This window comes from Morone saxatilis, unplaced genomic scaffold (assembly GCF_004916995.1).
Source record: "Morone saxatilis isolate NCDOM2014 unplaced genomic scaffold, NCSU_SB_2.0 Contig9, whole genome shotgun sequence".
In the NCBI taxonomy this organism is placed as follows: Eukaryota; Metazoa; Chordata; class Actinopteri; family Moronidae; genus Morone; species Morone saxatilis.
The window spans coordinates 15,626,713-15,651,966 of NW_023340268.1; the positions used below are offsets into that span (position 1 = coordinate 15,626,713).

The 25,254-nt window shown below is 40.8% G+C and overlaps 1 protein-coding gene across 1 annotated transcript in view; it reads left to right on the forward strand.

The window, feature by feature from the left end:
- adgrb2 (adhesion G protein-coupled receptor B2) overlaps nucleotides 1-25,254 on the forward strand; it is a 150,324-nt gene that overhangs the window by 60,073 nt on the left and 64,997 nt on the right. The window contains exons 12-15 of the mRNA XM_035681617.1: nucleotides 3,621-3,708; nucleotides 4,695-4,797; nucleotides 9,497-9,540; nucleotides 23,632-23,758. Of these exons, the coding sequence (XP_035537510.1) occupies nucleotides 3,621-3,708; nucleotides 4,695-4,797; nucleotides 9,497-9,540; nucleotides 23,632-23,758 (362 nt within the window). The remainder of the gene's footprint in view (nucleotides 1-3,620; nucleotides 3,709-4,694; nucleotides 4,798-9,496; nucleotides 9,541-23,631; nucleotides 23,759-25,254) is intronic.

The following is a 25,254-nucleotide window of genomic DNA, read 5'->3' on the forward strand; positions in this document are numbered from 1 at the left end:
TCATGGAAGGCAGACAGAAGACTTTTCAAGGACGTCGGAGGGTAATGCTGAGAAGGATTTGGAATATAAGGAGACCCTGGAGGGCTTCTATAGAAGATGCAGGTCTTTCATCTGTAAAGAGGTGTACTCCATCCCCTTGAGAGCATCAGTTCCTCACAACACAAGAAGTTTTAACTGCTGTTTGTCTTAACGGCTGTAATTTTTAAAGTAAAGTCAAGAAACAAGCAAAGTGATTGTCCAAACACGCACTAAGAAATAAACGTGGAAGATAAAGAGAAAGAAGACACCAGGAAGTGTGGGATCTAAAGTTGTGAAGGGGAAGAGTGGGAAGAAAGTGGTTCATATCAGATAAGAGAATTACTGTGGCAGATGCGATTCACTACCAACAAAGACAAAGGTCACATCCCACAGGAAATTACACTGGCAGACTTCCTGTCTGGCACTCCGTCCTCCTGCCCAAATTAAAGTTCAGAGAGGCTGCAGGCCGAGAGCAGAGCCGTCTCTGACCTCTGATTCACGCTGATGACACAAACTCTCTTTGATTGGCGTTCAAGACATCCTGTATGCTAACCTCAGGGCACCTCACCTCAACTCACCCCTTTACCAAGCACAATGTAATGTGCTTATTCTAAACTACCCACCTTGTTTTTATGTAACAGAACCCCTTTATGAGTTGCCTGTAAGTTGTTTTGTTCAAGTTGTTTTTCCACATTTTATGGAACAGAAAATTCTGATATCTCAAAGGATGAGTGTTACGCTGTAGCTTGAGACAGAAGGGTGTTAGCACAATGCCTCTGCATTGTGATGTTTTCTTCCTTCTTATTCTTCATTCATCCTGCCTTTCTGTTTTACTTTTCTACATTCATGATTTATTTCTCTATTATCTTCATAGCTTATGATGGTGAATGTTTTGTCCCTTGTGGTGCAATAAAAGTGACCGGCAGCCTCACATTTACTCTGCCATTTTCTCATATGATACTCACATGCCATTGCCATTTTAGCATATGCTATTTGGTAAATTGTTCCACCCAAATGGCATATAGCCTTATGAGTTAGGACATTGTTAGTACTCTTTGCCCCTGTGGGAGCTCTGCCTCTTCCCATTGGCAGTCCATGAGTTGAGTTCTTCAGTTGATTGCTATCAGTTTGATTGGTTCATTTACCCCATAATAAAAGCCTATCTCTAGTGGACAGCTTAAACATGCTCATAAAGGCCCATTGGCACCTTTGTGTGTGCACGTGCGCACACAGTTGCACATAGACGCTGCCAATTGATAGGTTCATGAATCGCTTCACTGGGCAGAGGCTGGGACTGTTCTTCACTGATTTTCGAGGTGACAAACTCCCTCTCTCCCTACACTGTCTCTCTCTTTTCTCTCACAAACACCAATGGAGGCCCCCGCTTTGTCATGCAACCATGCACACACATACATCCAGACATACAAGCCAGAAATGACTTCATATTTCAAATACACCATTGCTGGTACATGCATATGGTTATGCACCATTAGCTTTGAGGTATTACTCAAGCAAGAACACAAATCAAATAAGCTCTGCTCTCTAATAATGTGTTAAAGCAACTTCCTTATGTGCAATTTTAACTGTAGTTATGTTGAGGTTCAAAATGTCACCAGTTTGATTTGGGATTGAAAATTGGTGCTCAAATAAAAGTGTATATTTTATGTAACTAGGAATGGTCTGACCTGACAATGAATAGTCACTGTTTTTGTTTACAAATAAATAGTTATAATAAAACAACCACAACTTGGAATTTTTACATTTCTCTTTCTACAGTAGATACAGTGTGTTAATTGGTTAGCTTTGGAGGCTGTTGGTAGGATGTTTTTGAACTTAGGACAGAGTCAGGTGAGCCATTTGGTCCTGCTTCCCATCAAGCTAAGCTAAGCTTATAACCTCCTGGCTCCAGCTCCACACATAAACCATAGACATGTGAGAGCTATTGCTTTTCTAATTTACCTCTTAACAAAAAAATTGTTAAAATTGAATGAAAAGACATTTAGTATGGAGTCATATGTTATATAGGACATTTTTGTGCAAATAATAAAACCACTGACTCTAAAAAGGAAGCACTACAGTCAGTTTTTCTTAGCTTGAGCAGTCTTTTCAACTGGGCGAAAGTAATGCTATTCTAAAGTACCTTCATTTGTTAAATATTTCTGTGCTGTGTACAAAAGTTGTGGGAAAAGCAAATGTGCAGAAGAAAGAAACCAGGAAGGAAAGAAAAGAGTAACTCACATGGAACTGGAGCTTTCAATCTTTGATTAAAACCATAAATTATGGCTTAGCATCAACTCCAAGCATATCTTATCCTGACAAATGGCATATTAAAGTTCACAGCTGGTGACTGGTGGTTTCCCATTTTGCTGGATTGCAGCTGACCACCAATCACTTAGATGTTCAGCAAGCGAAGAGTGACGAAAAGTCTGTTCGTGGGAAATTAGAGTTTTGTGATTGAGTGCTTTTGTGGTATTAATCATCCTTGAGCGTAGGAGTGCTACCGCCTCACACACTGATTTACCATTTACCCACAATACACTGACTTTCGCATTTGCATGCCTTTGCAGACACTGTCCAATTAGGATCCATCACACTCACAGGCTTCCTCATGCCGACTTTGATCTGTTTTTTGCCTCCTCACAGTCTCACAATTGCTTTTTTCTCCCCCCACTGTTGAGATCTTTTTGTCTCTTCCTCTTTCTCTCTCCTGGTCTGTCTTGCATAGCTATCTCTCTTCCTGAGTATTACCTCTAAGGCAGCAGGCAGACAGATTTTAGATGAGTCACCCAGTACGTCTGATACCATCAGGCCCCTCTGCCTCTTCCTCTTCCCCTCACTGTGCCGTTGCTCCTCCATTGTTTCTCTCAGCCTAAAAGGGCAAAGGAGGGAGTGGCATCTCTTAACATGAACTCTTCCCCTCTTACTTTTCCTCTCTGCGTCCTTCCGCCTCCCTCACTTGAGACAAAGTGACATTTACAGAGGGACACTATGTCTCCTCGGGAGTCCCTGCTCTTTTTGGTGAAAGAACACTGGAGGGAGTGGTGGAAAGGCAAGGGGTTGTAAAAAAGGACTGTTGAAAAGGGAGGAAAAGTTGAAAAGTGGTTTAGAGAATGGCAAGAACAACAAAGGAGGACGAGAGGGGCAAGCTGAGAAGTTAAAAACAAGGGAGAAGGAGAGAACATTGAAGAGAAGGACATTGTCTAAAGAGGATGTAGACGCTTTGACTTTATTAAAATCATTTTAATAAAAAACGAATTGCATGTTGGTTGGCTCAGGTTTTAGAATTTAGGTTTCTGTATTAGGTGTAGCTGAGCAATAGCTGTGCTACTATCTGCTAAAGGTCAAACAAACTAACACAAATAGCATAGTATTATCAATATTGTTAAATTTAAATTTCCTTTATCTTCCCAATCAACATACAACCGGATTTGCAGCATTCTTGTTGATGTTTTAAATACAAATTCTTCTGCAAGTGTCACATTTTATTTCTTTTAATAGAAATAGATTAATTAATGAACAGATATGATATTTGATTTTGAAGGTGTTTTAGGCAAACCATGGCATCTGTTTAGGCTGATCAGTTGCATAATTGTGTGTTTCAGAGATGGAGGCGGACTCCGAGTCTACATTGTACTATGTCATCGGAGCCATCTTGTACAGGACATTGGGCATCATCTTACCTGCACCAAAGTGAGTACTTCTCATGTGACCCACTGTCTAAGTATTCTTATTTTTTCAAGCATTTCAAACTATATCTCACCTTCCCCTCCTTTCCCCGTCCTTTCCTTGACCTTTCTGCTTTCCTTTTTTTTTTTGCCCAGCACTTTCTTTCTCATACGACTTTTCATCTCCCTTGTATTCACTTTTGTTTTGTTTTTTTGTTTTTTTTATTCCAGTCTCACTACCTCCCTATTTCTGTGCCCTTTATTCTTTGGCTTCTTCTCTCCATCTAATTCCAACCTCCAATTCTCCATCTGTCTTCTCTCTTATAGTGTCTCTTATTACTTCCCTCCTCTCCCTGTGTCTGCCTAGTTATCAGACAAATGTCTTGGATCTCCAAAAAAGTACATTTCCCTAGATGTTTTTTCCTTTCTATTTCATTGTCGATGTATTTTTGGAATTGTACAGTGGGCTTGGAATGGGTGCGGGCCTAATGGGTCTTGAAACTTGCATAGAACTTGCAAAAGTGGAAGTTAGGAGAAATCAGGAGTTTGTCAAAAGGCCACTATGATGTGGTGTTTGTGCTGGCCCTGGGCCCATTTATTCAGGTCAGTGCTCTTGGTTGTGGATGAGCTGGATCTGTTGAAACCCTTTTCTCCCTGTAGCTCTGCTGAATGCTAATAGGTGCTGTGTGCTCTTCTAACTTATGCGCTGGCTCTGGATTTCTCCCTTTCTCATTAGGATTTTTATTTATATGTTTATTTATTTATGTGTGTATTTATTTTTTGCAAACACATTCAAAAACCATCAAAAGCATGGCAGGGCATTGGCTGTGTGTGTCTGTTTCTGAGTGTTTTTGGATGTATGTGTCTGTGTGTTTGACAAACAGCAAAAGAAAGCGACTCACCATCATATTCCACTTTTTTCAAACTCAGAAAGACAATTTGAACTTGAATGTGCAGTGCTGTTCATACACAATAACACTCTTTTATGTTTGATTGCTTGTTTCTCTGCAGGCCCCCTGCGGTAATCAACTCCAAGATCCTGACAGTGACGGTACGGCCTGAACCGCAACCCAGTGAGCCCATGGTGGTGGTGGAGCTGTCACCGCTTATTAATGTAAGATTTTATTATTTTTTTAATCTGAAATTTTCTTCACACTGGAGAACATTACTCTTTTATTTTCATCATCTAAAGTTTCCCAACCGCTCTATGGTTTTGTACGTGTGTAACCTCCAACCACCAGAAAACCACTTATTTTTAGAGTATATCAAAGTGTGTTACATGCAACAAAAATGTAAATTATTCCATATGAGGCATTTTCCAATGCAAGGGTATGCATTTTTCATTATGTAGCCTACTTGTATATTGAGCAAGCTTTGGCCAAGAAAATAAATTTTTTTTTTGCTTTAAAGGATTTCTTTTCTCCCAGCTGACCCATGTTTCCTGAGTTCAGATGAAAGAGAAAGTGCTGCATGCTATAAAGCGCCATAGTGCTCTGTGAATTGCCTGAATAAATGCAGACCTTTTTGACTTCCTTATAACGCAGCGTCTCTTGGTACCTATTCAGTTTATATTACAGTGGAGTGTGTTATTATAAACGACTGGTGGGGTGTCTTCAGTGGAAAGGACTAAGTGCAAGTTTAATGAGAGGCACTCTTCACGACCTCAATAAGATGTGGGTTTCATTAGCCATTCTTCTGTATAAAGGTGGGCACAGTTTTGAAAATAATGTTGAATATTTAATGGTTCTCTCCAGACAACACAAACACACACACACACACACACACACACATAAATATACACATATTAAAATCTTCCAATGAAATCAGTCCCTTGCTGTCTCAACCAGGACCTGAGGGTCTAAATTATTGCACAGTGTTTCATTATAAAGACTTTGTATTCATTCTTCATCCACCACCACTCCATCTCCCTGCTTTAAACCACTGATTCATTACTTAATTATAGCATTTCCTTTATATGCCTCTATCTTTTATCTACCTATTATTCTGCTTTTTAACACTTTTGGCACAGCAGAGGTACTGCAGGTTGCACACACTGTCTCAAGGATAATGTCTTAATGCTGATCCTAGCATGCTGCTCTGGACTAACCGGAGGCTCCTGCTGAGGACAGAAATTTCTCCAGCGCCGAGTACAGTACTGGGCTCGAACAGCAATGTGAAGGGCGCATGCATATATGCATACCTTTCGACTAGTGTTTGTGAGCCATTATCATCCTGCTTAGAGGGGTACTCCTGCTATTTACGATTACGCTTCACAAGAGTTGGATTTAAAAATGCATGGTGAAAATCAGTGCAGCACATACTGAGAGATCCTGACTTTCTGTTCCTTTGTATGGGCCAAGCAGCAGAAAAGCACATAATCCTACATTTCCCAAAAAGCAACTGAATCGTGTCTTTCATTAGACCTTTCCTGCCTGTTAAATGCCAACATCTTTGAAACTCCATGCCCCCAGTCCAGGTCTTAAGTGCAGGGAAGAAGTTCACCCACAGCTAAAGAAGAAAAATATTTGATTTAATAAAGTGATGAATACAATTAATTAAAACTACATTAATTAATATATCTTTGCCATATAAAAAATAATACATGATATTACAGAAGATACAGAATGAGTGATTAGCATAATATTAATTTGGTTTCATTTGAAATGCAACCAGTGTTCATGGTCTTAATCATGGCCACACATATTTATAATTGCTACTTGAAATTAATTTAGGTTTTTAGCAAATGCTAAAAGCAAAATAAAAGACAAAAGAATAATGTATTTTTTATCATGAAAATAATTGCTGTGAAATACCAGTAAGATTAAAGCTGTTTTTCAACATTTTTAGAAATACACTTACCTGCTGCTGGCTGTACTTTCTTATTTAATGTACAGATATGAGTGATATCAATCTTTTCTTCTTACTCTAGGCAAAAAAGCAAATAAGCTTATTACCCAAGAAGGTGGAGCTTTTTTCTACACTATTGAGGTGTAGAATACAACCAAACTGCACTGCAAAAAGAAAGCTAAACAAGTTTGATCAGATTAGGTGGAACTACTTCCCAATAATGCCCTACAACTATCTAGATGCACACAGAATTATTTTTACTTCGAAGGCGGTGTTAACCTTTGTTCATCATTCCTACGCTTGCCATGAACTACATTGGGCAGCATATGCTGAGCTACAGTATGGGAACCAGAGAAGACAAGGAAGTGCAAGGGAGAGCAAGGTCTCTTGTCATGGTCTTCAACTGCAGTAGGTGTCGACCTTGGCCTGCTGAAGCAGTGCCGTGCCAACAGCTGCCTCAGGCTTCACTCTCAAAGGGGGGGCATAGGGGTGTCTGTGCACGGTCATGTCTTCACTGAGCAGACATCTGCTCCAGTCAGACTCCCTACATATGTCCCCGGTGTCAAAGTGTGCGCATGTCTTTAATGGTGAGTAAGAAGCACAAGGCCAGAAAGCTCTGTGTCCTTACAGTAGAACAGATGCCAAGTTACCCCGCACCTCCCCCGCCCCCACCTCCATCTATCCTTCAGCTAGCCTTTCCAATTATAAAAGGCAGCTCTGGTTAGCTTTACGAAAATCAGCCATGAGCCTTTCTGGTAATTTCACTGTAATCTAGTTTACTTTCATCAGTCAAAAAGCAACATCCAGGTTGCTCCATTTCATTTTCTGAATCTATAATCTTTGATATGATGTGGAAGGCTTTTAAGACTCCCTGAGCCTGGGTGGTCTTGTTCTGTTACAGTAGCTCATTTCATCTGATTAGCTTAAGCATTTTACCACCAAATGGTTACCACCTGGTTGTGAATGCCTTCAAGTTAATGGCTGTTCTTTTTGAGAGAAAAATGAACACAGAGCTATTAAGGTAGACACCATTATTACCGTCAATAAATGCGGCTGTTAGAATCAGACACGCGGTGCTCCCTTTGAGAGGCATCAGTCGAGCAGACGTTGTCATTATGCGACGTATCGGCACTAAAGAGGAGGCAGACATCGTGGGAGTACACGGATGTCACTCCCGCTGTAGCGCACAGTCAGGCACGATGCCCGCTGATTGATAGTTGAATGCTAAGAGAGCCCGCTGTGCTAATGCACGCCCTGGGACATCTAGTGTCGGTGATGGCAGCGGCCCACGTGTGAGGCAGAACAAAGCGCTGTCATCCATCAATCTGTGTCACCTAGCCTCTGATCTCGTGGTTAAAAATGTTGCATCATCCCGTCCTCTCAAATCCAGCCATGCAGAGACCCCCGGATTAATTCGCTGATTCTTTGTAGATCAGTAGTTCACAGAAGGAGGGGTGACCTTGCCTTTAGAGGAACTAATCCTCATAGTGCGGAGTGCATAGTGCTTGAATGTGCATCACCTCCTTCTCTCCCTTTTCTGCTCAGTGAAAAGTGTTGATATTTAAAAGGCCGTCAGTTTGCTCTTCACTCAAGAAGATGCAATTTCTTCATTTTTTCTCAGGCAGTAGTGCCTCTACTTAGTGGACATCATCCCTTTTTTAGGGGCCAGAACAGTGTGGCTGTGGTATTACTGCTATAATCCCCTTAACCATAAGGGGGAGCTCAAAGGCAAAGTGCTTAATGCAGGACTCAGGAAGGGCCAACAGACTGTTACAGAGAGGGATCCATTTTCCTCTGCATCCGCCCAGTGGAAGAATGGCATCTCTTTTGTGGGTACCCGATGTAGTTACACAAGAGGCCCGATCAGTCTTATTCTAAAAGGAACCAGAAAGTGTATCAGCCAGTTGTTTCTCTCAGGCTGGGGTTGTACTTTAAGCTCCACCAGTTTGAGACTTTAACACTTTATGATTTAGGAGTGAATGTGAAAACAGAATCTTTGATCCAGACCAGACAGCCCCAAAGTTCACCTAAAACCAATCTCAATCCAATCCTTAGCAAATGAGCCATGCAGGTTGAAAGGGCACAGACAATTCTTTAAAAGCAATCAATGCAGAAATCGCTGAAGATCACCGGTGGAACAAGTTGTGATGAGTCAGTTAAAGCTATTGATCCTGTGATTGATTCACTGATTGAGCCATAGCGAGTCTTCCCTCGCCACCACGCGTGACTGAGCTTTGATTACCAGATGATTCACCTGCCTTTCGAACCCCAGTGATCGGCTTTTGGCTCCAGCGAGTCGATGGATTAAGAGTGAGCTGAAAGTAAATCAGCAGCATTTAGACTGTCATGAGAGGCTGTGTGACTAATTTAGGTTTTTAACATGTTTTTAGTAAATTCCTAGAATACACATGAGGATGTTTAGAGGTCAGGGTCAGACTTTATGAAGTACTTGACTTGACTTTGGTGAGCTTTTACCCACTCTGAAAGGGCCAGTCCTTCACAATAAGTACTTGTTATACCTAAGTACATTTTACTGCTGCATAGTTATTTACTTTTACTTTAGTACTTCCCACTGTGGTTGTACTTAAGTAAAGAATTTGAATGCCTTTCCACTACTGGATGTTTATGAGCCCAACTTGCTGTGTATTATTGTCCATGAAATGGCTTTTCTTTCTCTGTCTCTCTCTCTCTCTCTTTTTGCAGCAGCAGCAGGTATTTGCTGCTCTGTCCTCTGACAATGACTCTTTCTCCATCCCTCCCTCCCGCCGTTTGTCTCAATCCTTCTCTTTCATTGTCTGTTTACCTCTCTCAATCGCCCATGCAGCATCACTCTTTCTCCTCTGGCAACGAGCTCTTCTGTCTTCTCCCTGCCTCCCTCTCTCACTCATCCTCTCGACTGGCAATAACAGCTTATCTTCTCTCCCCCACCCATCCCTCCCTTTTCTCCCCCTCCCTATATCTTGCAGGGTACATCGGATCCTCAGTGCGTTGTCTGGGACTATGGCAACCCGTAAGTTACTCTAAATGATTTTGACACTCATGTGTGCATGTCAGTGTACAGTGCAGTAATGCCCATGTCTGTCAGTGTGTGTGTTGATGTTTATCTTGCGTGTGGTCGTGCCCAGTGAGATTAATTTTATTAATGAACTGAAAACAGTCTAATGAAGTTCTCTGTGTTCTTGTTAATTAAATTAGTCAATGAGAACAAACACCATTCACTGCGTGTTGCTGACAATTCAAAAGTAGAATCACTCAGTGGAGCAAGGTTACCTCTCTCTCTACCTGCAGTCCTATTTTTCAGTGTTTACCTTCACTCACACCATGTTAAAGGTTTCATTTGCAATTCAGAATCCCATTGTGGACATTTGGTTCAGCTTGAACGATCCAGCTTTATGCCATCAGTGACCTGAAGCCTTAGTTTCTACCTAATGGGTTCTCTCTTTTTTTTTCTATATAGGCCACTGACTCTTGTTGGCTGTGTATAGTGGACCAGATAAACCACATAACTGAACTACCTAATGTAAACCAGCACAATTGATCATGCTTTTTTAACCATTAACCCACATAGTGATTACTCTTTTTGTCAATAACAAAGTCAGACGTGTCCAGAACCATTAAACCATGGTTTGGTTCCAGGCCATGGTCTCATTGCACTTTCACTATCACAAGCTACTATCTTTAAATGGCCCATATCTGCTACCCATGCCAGTATAACTACACAGATGCAAACCTTTCTCCAAATAAATACAGTAATACACTACTCATTTTAGAGTGAATGTAATGTCTACCTTTTATTGGCAAGTTCTTTATTGAAGAAGTCTTGGGTAGGTGAAGTAGGCATTAAAGGTAGCGCAGCATATGTTGTTAGGTTTAGGGCCTAGGGTAGGCAAACTGCAGAAATTGATCTGTTTAGCATTTAATTAATTAAAAATGCTGTCCAGGTGGCATTGCTTTTCCTACAATATATCTGCTACTACAGATGTGTTGTATATGAACATCATTTTTAGGCGACAGAGTTGACTTTGACGGATCAAATGGCTTTCATAAGAATCTAATTTGTCCTGGGACCATCGCAGTAGGACCTCCCTGTCTGCTGCGACAAGAAGATGAATGACAGAAAAGTTCTGGTCAGCTCATCTTACCCCTTGAGATCACATTAGTTCATCCAGTTCTAGAGGAGTACTCTCCAGTGACCACAGCACACAATGTGGCCGCGAGTTCGCACAAAGAGGATAAGACATTGTAACTTATCAAACTACCCCTCTCCATCAAGGTAGAGGAGAGGAACAAAGCTCGGCAAAGTCAATTAACTAGCCGGCAGATTACAGCTGCAATCAAATTAAATTCACAGACATTACGAGGGCAGAGAGCCAAACAGAATATAAAGTGGCATGGTGGCGATGATATCTACCAACCAAACATACTCAAACTGGGAGGAATGTGGAAATCATCCAAATGTGTTTACCAGGGATTAGGTAATATGTTTGCCGACACACACAGTAGGGAGCAGACACAGGCGCTTAGAAGCATTCACACACAAACGCACGCTCGCTGACCAGGACTTAAGTTAATGTGACACACACTGAAATGCAAGGATTGCGTGTTAAATTATACATCTTTTAATATCATGCAGCAAGCACCAGCAACAAAACATCATAATTACTGAGGCTGTTATAAGCAGCCAGGAGCGTCAATGAGTGAAAGATTTAGTCTATTTTTGACGCTCGTGTCAGCTATTCCTGCTCTCTTAAATTTACAAGAATTGGTTATTCGTGATCTCCATGGGTTGTTTACATCTTGAGCTAATGCACAGACTTGACCGTCTCAGTGTAAACAGCCTGGAGTCATCACAACATGCTATTTGGAAGCACAGATGCTGTTAGGAGACGGTGTGAGGCTGGGAAGCCCAGCCAACTGGTGCGCTTAAATTAAAAAAGCCAAGAATTAGTTGCAAAAATCCGATGGTGGCATATGGAATTTATCATCTATACATTATGTATAGTGTATGCAGGACAGAAAGGGACTGCACAGGGACCAAAGTAGCATGTACTGTATATTTACACTGACTGTACAATTTTGGTTTTTCAGTCCTCCTCCATTTGCTTGTCTGTGCTGGGCAGCAAATCTTGACTGGAGCTGGGCAGGCGGCGTGCTGTTGATATGGGCAGAGAACATGCTGTACAAAGCAGCCGTTTGTTTGCTAGAGGATATCACCTCTCTCAACCTGGCTGTCTCTCTAACTGAGCCACAGGCTTTGAGGTTGAGCAGGAGGCAGACAAGAGGTGGAGGATTTATAGATAGCAATGTGGAGGGAAAGCAAACACAGCAGCAGCTGAACCAGACAGCGGCAGGAAAGAAGTGCAGCTCAGAGACAGAAAATAACTTTGCCATTACCTACATATGGAGACTAAATTTAGTGCACACAGATGCAACCACATTAAAAAAACAAATGATGAGCTGTATGTGTATCTTTCTCCCTTAACTGTTACAATGCACACATGGGTACACATACTTACTTGGAGATTAGAGATCACACCGAGGCTCAAGTCTCTAAAGCCTGCTGTCATCCCAATCACAACTGTCTGCGCGTGTTTTTCAGCAGTGGTGGTCTACTTAGAAATCTGCAGGCAATTTCAGCGGTAGCTCTCCGCCATTTGCGTTGTCTCTCAGCTGGCTAAGTTGGCCAACAGTTTGTGGCACTCACAGTTCATCTCAGTATTTATGTGTGAGTGTTTATTTATTTATTTTGCCCCTAACAGGCCCATATGTCGGCACCATCTGCCCACCCAAATCGCCGCACTCGCCGTCCCTCTCTGTCTTCCCCCATGTGCCTGTCTCCTCAACCTGCTCTCATTCATTTGCCTTGCCGTCTCGAAGAGATACTGTTATCTTTAGCTCTCATAAAAGTTTTACACGATTCAAAACTGAGACCTCAGGTCAGCGGAAGCAAATCTATTAAGAGTAAACATTTTCACATTTTCTTGAAATGTTTGCTGTGGAGCTGAAAGTCTTTTTTGTTGTCACTTCTGTCTGCCTTGAATCTTCACTGAGTTATTTCTTTAAGTCTTTAATTTCTGTGCTCTCTCTCTCTCTTTTCTGTGAGAAATGATGATGAATGATGGTGTTCAGCTTCTCTTTGCTATGTGGTTGCTGACCTTGCCTCTGGCTTCTCCGTGCTTTGACCCTCACTCTGCCTCAATATAGGATATCTGCCTGAACCCACACCGACATAAGCGGACTCGTACAGAGGAGCACTTATCTTATGTCTGGTGCATTATAGATTACTGTGGCCCTTTTAGATTGTAAATGTGCCACTCCCAGATGTACTATACTGATTCTTAAATCAGAACAAACTGCATTTTTACATCTATAGAATGTACATTGCATACTCAAAAATGTATTTATGCATCACTCATACATTTCATATTTCATTTCCAGGAATCATAAAAGCAACATACTGTTATATAACTGAAAAAGCTCAAATGTTATGCATTATGAGCAGGCAACTGAGCAATCTCATTTTAAAGCATGCTTTACTAAATATGACCCAGAAATTAGAGATAAATGTAATAGACTCTTTAGATGGATGGATGGCACTAAGCTTGTGAATGGTTGAGGGTCACTTAATCCCATTTCTAATCCCCAGTGGTCTTCTGCCTGATCAGGGATCAGTGGTTAAAGACCTAGGCACCCATTCCAACCCCCACCGCCATAGAGTAATCATTTCCTGGTGTGCGGCACAAGTTGCTCTAACATCCTCAATCTGACACGGTAGATTGAGGCTTGCTTTGGACTGATCTGGCACCGCTATCAGCTTTTGGCACTGGCAGGTCTCAACCTTAAATGAAGTAAAAAGTCAAAGGCATATTCTTCACTCTGCCAAAAACTAGCTGGACACAAATCTGGCCAAAGTGTAATCACATTTATTTTACAAAAAGGCATAGCAGCAAGTTCTGATCTTAACCAAGCGTGTGGCACTTTTCATCGTTTTATGGTCCTTTATATACCATCTATTAATCTCTTGTGCACCAAACAAGCAAGTAAATGAATGGAAAGAATAAAATACATCCCTCTGGGATAGCATTACACTTCTATAACACTGTTAGACTCATGTTGGACAGTTTTCTAAAAACTGATCAAAGTTGATGCCGCTAAAGAAGAAATATCTTTTTTTATTCCACACACTTTTACATTGTCCAAAACCTGGCACCTACATTACCTACAATGCAACTTGACTACCAACAGTTGGGGGTAAGATTTGCATATGTTCAGAAAGAAGTGAAAGAAAGCCCTAAGAAAGCTCTAATTTACCCATTTTAAATATTTTTGTCTGCACATATATTAGCTCTGTGATAGATCCTGTCCATGGTGTACCCCACCTCTTGCAGGCTCAATGCATTTTGGTATATACTTCAGCTCACTTAGTACCTAAAGTGGGTACAGAAAATGGATGGACAATGAATTTGATGCTATACAGACAATGTTATCCCAGAGGAGACATAAAGTTCAGTCTTAAAGTAGCCCTCCATATGTTCATCTATATAAGGTAATAGCCAGTATTACAGCCTGCAGCAGATACCTATCACAGGTACATTATACAAGTGATCTAAGTGAGCTTGTTTCAAGGCAGCTTCTGAACTTCAGTGGAAGTTTATTAAAGAATTATGAGGTAGGCCAACAGATATGGTTGTACAATTGTAAAAAAAAAATAAAAAATAAAAATAAAAAATTATGCTGGTTGATTATTTTTCGGTTTGTCTTTTGAGATTGAAATGTCTTGCTTTCATTTACCACTTTACAAAATTTGCGCTTGTGCATATTTCCCCATCTCTCCTCATCGTCACGGACATACACTTAAACCAGAAACACACACACACTAACACACTTAACAGTGTCGCCACCAGGAGGAGGAGGGGGGTGGAAGGCTGATAGGGCTTGCTCCACTTTTCCATCTGACAGAGCAGAAGGGATCAAGACTGTGTCAAACAGCGAGTCAGTGCGGCAACAGGGAGTCGGCCAGTAGGGCTTATATGGGCTCTGCCTACATTGGGAGATACAGACGAGGATAGGCTCTTAGCTCATTTCCCCCCGCTATCACAGCTGTCCTTAGAGAGCACGTTAACATGGTAGCCTTTATTCTCAAGGCATACGCCTCAGGTTTTTTTTTTGTTGAGGGCAGTCATTGTCAAGGCGCTTTTAATGGCTTTAAGTAGCTGTTCTATGTTGAGATCAGTTCCAAGTAGCCGGATATATTGTTTCCTCCTGCTACTGGACCTCGTGGATAACTGTGGGCTTGTCACACTTCTCCTTTTTAGTTTGGGTGATGAGGTTATGTAAAGCGGTTTAGGATTTTTTATTCTGAGGTTAGTCTTTTTTTACTTCATCTATTATTGTTATTGATTGTGTCATCATGTGATCAGTGGGTGTGGAATGGAGCACTGTATCTCACTGTACGGCCAGGGTGTAGCCTTTAGAACTGATGCTGTTTCCGTTGGGCAATGCCGAAGATGGTGTTAAGCATTTGTCGTGATTAGTGTTTGAAGTTTAGATTAGAAGCAAAGGAAAAGAAGACTTGCTCTCTTCTGGCAGTTGGAATACATTGCCTCCTCACTGCTGGACCTGTAGGGTTTGAGACCCACTGGGTAAGTAACATTTATACCCCCTAAAATCTATTCTAGGTCATTTTGTGGCTGTTGTGTTAATTTCGTTGCGCTGCAAATACACCCTTACAAGATCTTATATGTAACCAAAACTCGAGTGCAGTATTTGCCTTATCTTGTTGACTCGCACATTATCCTCTTTACTGTTGTGCTGCTGGAAGTATGCTGAGAGGGCACGGTGTTAGTTCTTTATGAGACTCTCTATGAGCAGTCCCTTGGGCCTTAATAGTCTTCTTTTAGTCCCTGGTATAAGATGCTCAGAAATCGTGTCGTTTTCAGAGAAACCCTTTTCTATGAGATGTAATGTCCAGTTGCAAAAATACCCTAAAAAAAAAACCCTTTCATACTTTTTTTAGAATGAGGATTAATAATCCATTTTCTGAAGGAGCCACATTCTTCAGAGCCATATTAACACAGAAGGCAGGCAGTCAGGGCGGCAGGCCATTTGTGACTGTAGCCGAAACCTGTATCTCTGCTTTTCCTGCTCGCTGACTAGCCTGCACACCAGGAAGAAAGATAATCCTGTGAAAGAAGCTTATAAATTAGCCCATGGCCATGCCAGAGAGCAGATTGGGGCAGTGGAGGTCAATGACGAAGCATCCTCCTCACACGAGAATCAGGGAAGAAGCAGGAATTAGGGGTTTGTTTGACAACGTCACGTGACATGAGCCAAAGGAAAGACAAATATTAAGAAAGGACAGGACATTTGTCGTTATTAAATTAAAAGTTGCAAAGTAAGTGAACTAGAAGTCATATGTACTGGAGAAATAATACATATTTATTTGTACACAAATATATATATAGATGTTTTTCCCTGAATCACTCCGTAAAGCATGAGACTCGCATCAATAAATATTTCATGTTTAAGTCGCTACAACAGGGATAACATTTAGAAACGCAATCTGTACAGTGTACATGAACATCGCAGCAAGCTTCAGATAATCTCAGCATGTTTTTGTGGTTATAAGACCCATCTTTACATCCGTCAGTGGAAGAGCAGAAAGCTTAGTTTCTACAGAGTTAATATCTGGGTCAAATACATTTAAAGCATACAGACACACATGCACACACATGCAGTGAAATGCACACATGGGGGGCCTACACTGTGGCAAAGACTCTGATGTACTGCAAATGTGTGCTGGTCAGTCCTGCATAATAGGTGGTGTGAAGGGTTGAGTAAGTACAGATGATTTGTGTCATGTGAAGATTTGCTTCAGTGCTTTCTAGCTGTATTGAGGGTAAAAGGCCAATATGCGCTGCCTCTGGTGAATGTGTATTGTGGCTCCCTGGCGGTCGGGGATGTAATGTCTACCGGAATAGATTCCATCAGCCTGAATAGATGTTCTCTTCCATACTTTTTTCCCCATTTCTTTCTGTATTTCTTTCTGTGGTTTGAATCATGAAACTAAACTTGTGGCATCACAAAGAGGTTCCTATATATATTGGACATATCATTGTTGGGCATTTAGTTATAGACACTTAATCCATTCAGAATAACATTTTAAATGTAAAAATGTAGATATAAATATAAAACAAGGAATCATTTTTGAAAAGATTTACCTCATTTATTGCACATTGAACAGTGTGGAGACTCATGTTATATATAGAGAAACAGATAGAGATGACACGTGGGGATTAAAACGTATGATGTTGCACTCGCATGTATGGGAAAATAATTACAGAATTATATAAAATGTTCAATTCAAGACATTTCAGAACAGATATTTTTGTGGCTGTAAATCTATCAGTGGAAATCTTGTTCATTCTACTGTACAATATGTCAAGAACCTGGTGGCAGGAACTCAGGCATAACTTATAAGAAGTCTTGCCATATGCTTACTGTCCAATATGTCAACCCTTTCAGAGTTTTCAGTTATTTTGGCTGATTAGACCTCTGCTCAGGTTGAAGGTAAGCAGAGATACGATGTCAACAGGACTTGTTTCACAGCAGATATTTTGACTTGTCCTACAGTGATGGGAAAATCACAGGTGTGTTAACAGGGGGTATGGCCCAGTGGGAGGGGTAGGGTTAGGGTTAACCAACCCCCATGGATTTGGGGGTGTATTTTCAGCAGCACAGATGCTACTGAATTATCATAGAAATATAACAGGAACACTTCAGGCAGCAGTGTGTCTCTATGATCCCTCTAACTATAACTTGTTACTTGTCACTTTGATCATGAAGGTGACACTTCTTTATAGTATATAGGCTACAGTATAGTATAGAATTCAGTATTTATAGAATATCATAGATCTTAGAATATTATAGATGCAAGATGAAACTTACAGAAGCCTGGGAATTAAAGAAGAAGGCACAGTTACTACTTTTTCATCACAGACAGGGCTATGGATTTATCAGTACACAGCAAAGTCAGACTACTGATATTTCAAAGCCATGGTCGGGGCCATATATTCCAACATGCACAAGCCTCAGACAGAAAAAGGATCAATGAGTAAGGCAAACTACATTAACATATCCAACCAAACAACCCATCTGTTCCTGCACTCTCTCTGCTACTAGGGGATGGATAAGGTTAGCAACTGAGATGCTTTTTGGTCATTTTGCTAGCAAGTGGGATGGCATCAAGTGTCTCAGTAAGTCACAACAGTGTGACAGTGAGTCTGAAGAAGCTAAATGGGAATTCAGGCATTATTGATTTTACTGTGATGTGTCAAAATGTCCATAAGGCCTATTGCATGAAGTCACCAGACGCCATGTACCAATGAGAGAAAACTGGCACGGTTAGTACATAAACAGCGAGGCTCCAGCTATGACCGTAAGCATCCCTTAGAGATGATACACTGCACTCTGAATTAAAAAAAAAAGGAGAAAAGAAACTGTGTATAAAAACATAGCAATAAATGTGAACGTAGTTGAAGTTTTAACCCGTTGCCATCTGTGCAGCTGTGTCCACTTGAGGCCACTCACCTCCATGAGCCTTAAAATCCCTCCCTACTACAACAAGCCTTCTCGTTCTTACTAGTCCTTCTGTCTGTGACTTATTAACTCTCTGTTTTAGACAATGACTATACTAGTCTTCTCCAAAAAGCACATTAAAACATCAGGTTGTACAGTATCTGTAGCGTGACTTCACAGTGTCATTAAACCTGTTCCTATACGGTCTTCTAAAGACTTTATAGCAATTTGACTTGAAAGTATCCTCTGTGTAATGAGGATACAACTTTCTGTCATTTACATGCTTTCGATTTCCATCTATCTGTGAAATTCTTCTGTCATCCCTCAACGCTTTCTTCATCTCTCCGCTCTTATCGCTGTTTGCCTTATCCCTCGCACATTTCTATTTTTTTCTCCTGTGTAATTGCCTTGCTTGTCTGACCACTGATGACACAAATTTGAATGCACATTTTGCCAGAAACTGAGCAATGAGAAACTGAGCAATGGACACTGAGCATGCAATTTCACTACTAAACTATATTTTTTGGCTACAGTCATCTCATAAATCAGTTTTGACAGTGTTTTGCCAGCAGCTAAAATTAGCTGATAATGTTAATCCTCATTACATCGGTGACAGCTATGTAGGACAACATTTCCCCATGTAAAACTGGTTTAAATGCTTAGCAGTGACTAGATATTGAATGTTGCCTGCATACAGTATGTTAGCTCCTCTGTTGTGAGGCTTAATGTGGACACCTCTCTCTCCATTCTCTGCCACTTTATTTTACCCACATTATGTCATCTTTGCCTGCTGAGGATAAAAGATTGCTTTGGATGGGAGACGTTGGCAACATGTCACCATTCATGTGTATGTGCTAGGCAGATGTAGTTGTTGCTTTTCAGGGACTTTACTTCCATACAGCTGCATCAAATCCTTGCATCAAGCCCTTCAGTTTTAAGAATTCAAAGCATGTTGAACCTTTTTTTTTTTTTTTCTTAACAGGGTACAATTGGCTTTCATAGCGCTGCCCTTTCAGTCAAGAGTTGGTGCCAATTTATTCTCAGTAGACATAAAAGGTCAATTTATGCTGTTGTTCAGGAAGTATTTTTTTCTATTTTTCTTAACAGCTGCAAGATCATTCTACTTTCAATTAGGGAACAAATTGGAAAGCATTGTAACATGTTGCAGTGGTCACTCAGTGTTGAGAAATAATACTTAAGCGCTGTAGATTTCATCACAAGCACAGCATTCTTTTTAGTGTGACACAGTTTGGACCAGACTAAAATTTGGATTGCCCGCAATTTTTTTTCTTTCATGACCCCCTGACTTTTCATCTAGGTCAGAGTTTTAATTTTTTATTGTTTTCAAAATTTACAATGTAGACTGACAGAAACATTTGTACAGACATTTATGTTCCCAACAGGATGAATTGTAATATTTTTGGTGAAACCTTACCTTTTCATCTAGTTTGTATCATCAGGTCAGAAGTTGGATAATACTTTGTTTTATCACCAAATACCTGCAAAACTATTGACATTCTAGAGTCTGCAGTACTTGTGTTTGGTGCTAATTAGAAAATGCTAGCCTATCAACACATTTTAAACTAATATGATGGAAATGGTAAATATTACACCCACTAAACATCAGCATGTTAGCATTGTCCTTGTGAGCAAGTACAGCCTCACAGAGCTGCTAGTGTTGCTGTAGACTCTTAGTCAGGTTGAGTATATATGATATATATGGTTTTGGCTGAGGTTGATCAAAGCAAACTTTGTAATCCCCTTATGCACTCAGGGATAACTACCTGTCAAAAAGAAGCCAACTCTAACATCCATTAAATAGAACTTTATTCTTTGTCAAAGTCAAGACCAAACAACAGATGTATCGATTATCGCAAGGCTAGCAATCTGGATGGTGTTATGCATATTTACACATCTTAACATTTGTTTACATAGTGCCAGGTTGATATCTTTGCAGTATACATTTGGGATCCATAGCCTATAAACCAGCTATACTGATACGTACACCTATTTGTACATCTGGTACCTGTTTTCTACGATAACAGAAGTCGCCGGCGGCTCCAGGCACATTCAAATGCTATAACAAAAGTAAAACAAAAGCCATGTCCTTTTAATCTTTCCTCGCCAGCTAAGCCCAACTGGTAATCTAATACTTCTATGAGCACAGCGGGGCCCGCAGCAGTAGTGTGTATCAGTAGCTGTAGTGGATCTACAATAACAAAGTCAGGGTTTGTTGCAAGTTTGTGGGTGAATCAAAGCCGGCGTTTTGTGCTGAAAGACATCAATACCAGCAATCCAATCCAGCTAAACCAGATGAGGGTCAGCAGTCAATTAAGCTTAAAATTCAGCAGCTAAAACAAAGAGGTCACAGATAATGTGCATTTGCACGTGTGTGTTGATGTTATCTTCAGCGCCCCCCCGTTGTGAGCTGTCAGACAGTTTCTCATTACATCAACATCCTCTTTGCTACCAGACTGGCATAGAATACTTGATATGTGTGTGTCTGTGCTACATGTAGTTAGACCGTTGGTGTCAGTAAATGAACGGCATCAGCCATACTATAAGTCATGTGTAATTAGGTACGCAACATTTTCTCCTATCTATCCATTTAACACACAATCATTAATGCATGTGTAGTCAGCGTCCATATGGCTGTGTTTTACTTGTGTGAACGAAGCCATTTGTAAATCCTTTACTTGACATCTCTTGGCAGTTCACACAGAAAACTTGCATGTTTTCTATTCATGGATATGTGTAGCGTCAGATGAATCTTTTGTAAGCACAGTCGATTCCACATGTTTTGTAAAATAGGAAATTTATATGTAACCCAAAAGTGTACACACTTTGGGGGATTTCTTCATACAAAGTAACAAGTGCACATAGACTCTATTCTCGTCATTCTCTCATGTCTCTCTGACGCACACACAGAAACACACAGAGCCGCTTGCCATGTTGCTACCTGTCAAGCTGTCTCCAGGCTTCTCTGCTGTGACTCGTTTTTTCCGATCTTCCGTCTTTGAAGTGTGTGCAGATAATGATCATCGGGGAATTGTACTCACATCTCATTACTGACATTATGGATTGAGTGTCGCTGTGCGTGTTTATGAGTGTGTGTGTGTGCTTATATTCCTTCAGATATACATTTGTTGATACCTTCTTGTCATTTTAGTCCACACTGATCATGTTTGAGTGGCCTGTCATAGCAGAAGCATATGAAGTTTTGAGTGATGTACAACATGTTAACGATGGCACTGTACAGCAGTGCCATCGTTAACATGTTGTCATTGGTGTGTGGTTCGTGTATGTTTTTACCGCTCGTCTGCTTAATTTGATTGACAGCAGAAGAATTCATTCGCAATATGAATATGTTTTTTTTCCGTTGTTATTTTAAGTCAAGTTATTTGTTCATTCAGTCTATGCTCACCCACTACTTGATTTCTGATGAGTAGACGTGTGCGTGTAGCATTAAAACAAGACTTCTGGTTGCGCTTGTGATTTTCAGAATAAAAGCACAAAAGGTACAAGAGTTAAAAATAGATTTTCAGTGGTTTGAAGTTCACTGTTACATCAAAAAAAGTGTTCATTGTTACATTAAAGAAAAAGTGTTTAGTGAAATAAGGAGGGACATATGTGCACAGCATACAACATAGAGCAGGAGGTGCTGGTAAATGTTTGCAAGGAAAGACCCTCAGTTTGATGCTTTTATGTCTCCAGTGTGTGGTTTGTGGCAGATTTGGTGCAATGATGATGATGAAAAAGACCATAATATGTGATATTTTTACTTGTGGCGTCTCCCCATATTACAGGTACATGTAGTATGTACTGTATCTCAGTTAGGGAAGTAGCCCAGGAGTATTTATTATATTTAGGTTATATGTAGAGGGAGGGTATCTTGGAAATTCTTTTTTGGTAGATTCTAATCTGTCTGTTATTTCCCTAGAGGCAGGGTAAAAATCCAAACTGTTCCATAGGATACCATAAATACACCAAGCAACAAGCCAGCTTATCATTTCTCATGAAGTCAAACTGTCACCAAAGCCTTCCCTCGAGATGTAAACGATGCTCAGATATACAATGTTGCCAGTCAAAGATCATATATTTTCAGTTTATTGAGCGATATGAAGATTGCAAATCTTATGTAAATCCTGATATGGTGAAGCCCTTATATGGGAAACACTTTATTACATTTTCTCTCCATCCGCTGTTGAGGGTGCTCATTGCTATTAGCTTGAGAGGAGGTAATTACGTTCTCCAGTACAGCATTAGCGGTGAAAGAACAGTCTACACCGTGCTGTCTGCAATATGATTACATTTCATCTTTTGTGCTCTACAAATCTTTATACAGGAAAGAACAAAATTAACAAATATAATGTGTCTTCTGTGTATGAAAACAGCAACAAAATACTTCTGTGTTTCTCAGCTGCAAAATTTCCAGTCCAACATAAATGAGCTTCGTAATTACTGCCAAAAGTTGGTTGACATAAGGAGTCAGCATGTGCCTCCTCTGACAAACACCAGTCACCGAATGCGTTTTTAATACCTTAAAGCAAAGACTTTCTCAAATATTCAACGAGAAATGTTACATAAACAAACAAGGTGTTATTTGTAAGAAAAATACAGCAATTCTTCATATAAAATACTCCAAACTGTTACAATAGTGTGTTCGTGTAGGATTTCATTACTCATTGTGAAAAGTAGATTGTCTTGCTACCTATTTACACATCAGTCATGAAGTCTGAAGAACATCTCTGTATTTGCTTTTACAACTCCAGTAATGTCTTCACCTGTCTCTGGTGGCTAGAATAGAAGTATATCCGGGGTTAAACATGAGGGTAATTAATTCAGTCAGAATCAGTTAAAACTGATCGACCTCTGCACTCAACCTTCTATTGAGGGCATTTAGAGGGAAATGGAGGGGGGTAAAGGGGTACGGGGTGAAGGAAGATGTAGGGTAATGAAGTGTACAAGGTCCTATTGTATGAGATTCTGGGCACTCTCTTCCCCACTAACTTGTTGCGTGTCGAAGAAATTTAGTGCTGAATAATCACCATCCACCATTTAAGGCCGCACTAGTCTTTGTTAACTGTTACCTGATGCAACCCTTTTCATTTGTCCACAAGGCCTCAAGTCTCATAGGGTCTTTTTCCAAAGAAAAGAGGAGATGGAATACAAAGAAGAAAAGACATAACAAAATGAGAAAGAAAGCGCTTAGGGTGCTAAACACGGACTCGAGAACAAGTGAGGTGACATTGGCTTCTAATGCCAGCGGAGTAAAAGAGCCTGTCAGTGTGCGTGAGTGGTGATCACTGCATATTAAACCTATAGCATGAATGGGGGAACTTGGTGAACTTGATGGTGAAAAAAAAGTCTACCCTCTGAAACTTTCTGTCTCTCTTTCAACCCCTACCCCCTCAGAGCTGGAACTCCCTATAGCCTAAACGTGTTTAGTCATGTGACAGTTTATTTTGTGTGTATTTGTCTCACAGTCACTGTTTATATCCCATGTGCTTCTCCCCACCTCCAGGGAAGCTGGCGCAGAAAACTGGGGCACAGAAGGCTGCCAAACGCTCGCGTCAACCACTGTCCACACCAAATGCCTGTGCAGCAGGATATCCACCTACGCAGTGTTAGCGCAGCAAGCTAAAGACCCGGTGAGTCACTAATGCATAGCCTGATGTGCTCTGTGGGACTTGGGGGGGCTAACAAGGCAACTACTACCAGGGGCCAGGTCAGTAAGCTGATGAGTAACCGTAGTATGGATTTAGATGACGTCCCTGTCAGTTGGATTTTACTGTAAGCTACAACAGGCTGTTGCGGTTGTGATTTATTGTTCTTTATGGAGAGATAATGGTTGTGGTAATGGTAATGGGTGCAGACTGAGCAGTGCCGTCAGTGTTCAACATTGTATAAAAAGCTGTTGTGATCAGTTCGTCTTTGCTTGTTTAATCGTATGTTGTTTGGCTGTCACTTTCCATGTTATTTCAGTTTTAAACCTAGCAATGGTCAAGTTGTTCGGCGAGCTGCTTCCATGTGATGGGAGAGAGAAGAGGCATCGGGAGAAAGAAAGAGATTTTATTGAGTCTGCATGTGTGTGATTCCGCCTGCAGCACACAACCTGCGTTTCTATGAATAGTTCACATGGCTTCCAGTGTGTGTTTGACATGATTAAAGAAGGCTTTTTAGCAGTTCGGGATAATGCCTGTTCTAATTCATTGACCAGTGCTCCTGTGTTGCACTAATGGACATCCAAAGACCAGACAGCTCTTAGTTCACCTTCCACTCACAGCCACTCTCTCTATCCAACAGATCCGAATTCATTAATTGTAACACCCCACATCGTCACCCCATGGATTTCATACTTTCCTTCAACGCACATCTAACCCAATTTAATATTTATACCCACTTTCTTGAACCCTTTTTTCTTCTTAGCCATATTTTCAGTTGATTTGTCTTCTTCTCAGCTTTCCTTCTCCTCCTCCTTAGCACCCTGCTTTTATCACTTTCTTCACCGTTCTTTTCACCTTGTTAACACTTTCAGTTGTTGTTCTCACTTCATGCAACAGCTCCTTGGCTGTTGTGGTCACAAAATGTTCCCTGCAGCCTTGGCTTTTCGTTCGTCTCCATGTTTGCTTGCACCTAATGCCCATGAGGAGAGTGATTACAGTGAATCAACAGGGAGTAAGAATAAATAGTTGTTGCTAGAATCTATAGGAGTTTTCTTGTGATTTTCTCCCTCTTAATGGTTTGCTTAGAAAATGGAGCCAGCAAAGCAGATCCTAAGTAAGCACTGCAGGGTAACTCCAGGTGTCACAGAAATGGAAAGTGATTGTGAGGAATGGAGGATTTTGGGAAGGAAATGTTCAACCAAACAGAAAAGGCAGTCTGGTCTCAGCTGGCAGGCAGAACTAAGAGAGAGAGAGAGAAAGAGAGTAAGAGAGAAAGGGAGATAGGGAGATGGAAAGGAGCTGTTGTCTGTGCTAAGTAATAATGCATTAACAACCATTGTCGCTGAGATAAAGAGCTGTGGGCTTATGTGGGCATCTACGACTGTAACCGCTTAAGGTAAAACTCTGCTCCCATATAGCACTCGCTGTACATTACTGTTTTTCAAAACGCATCAATGTTAAGAATGTCCTTGGCCTTATAT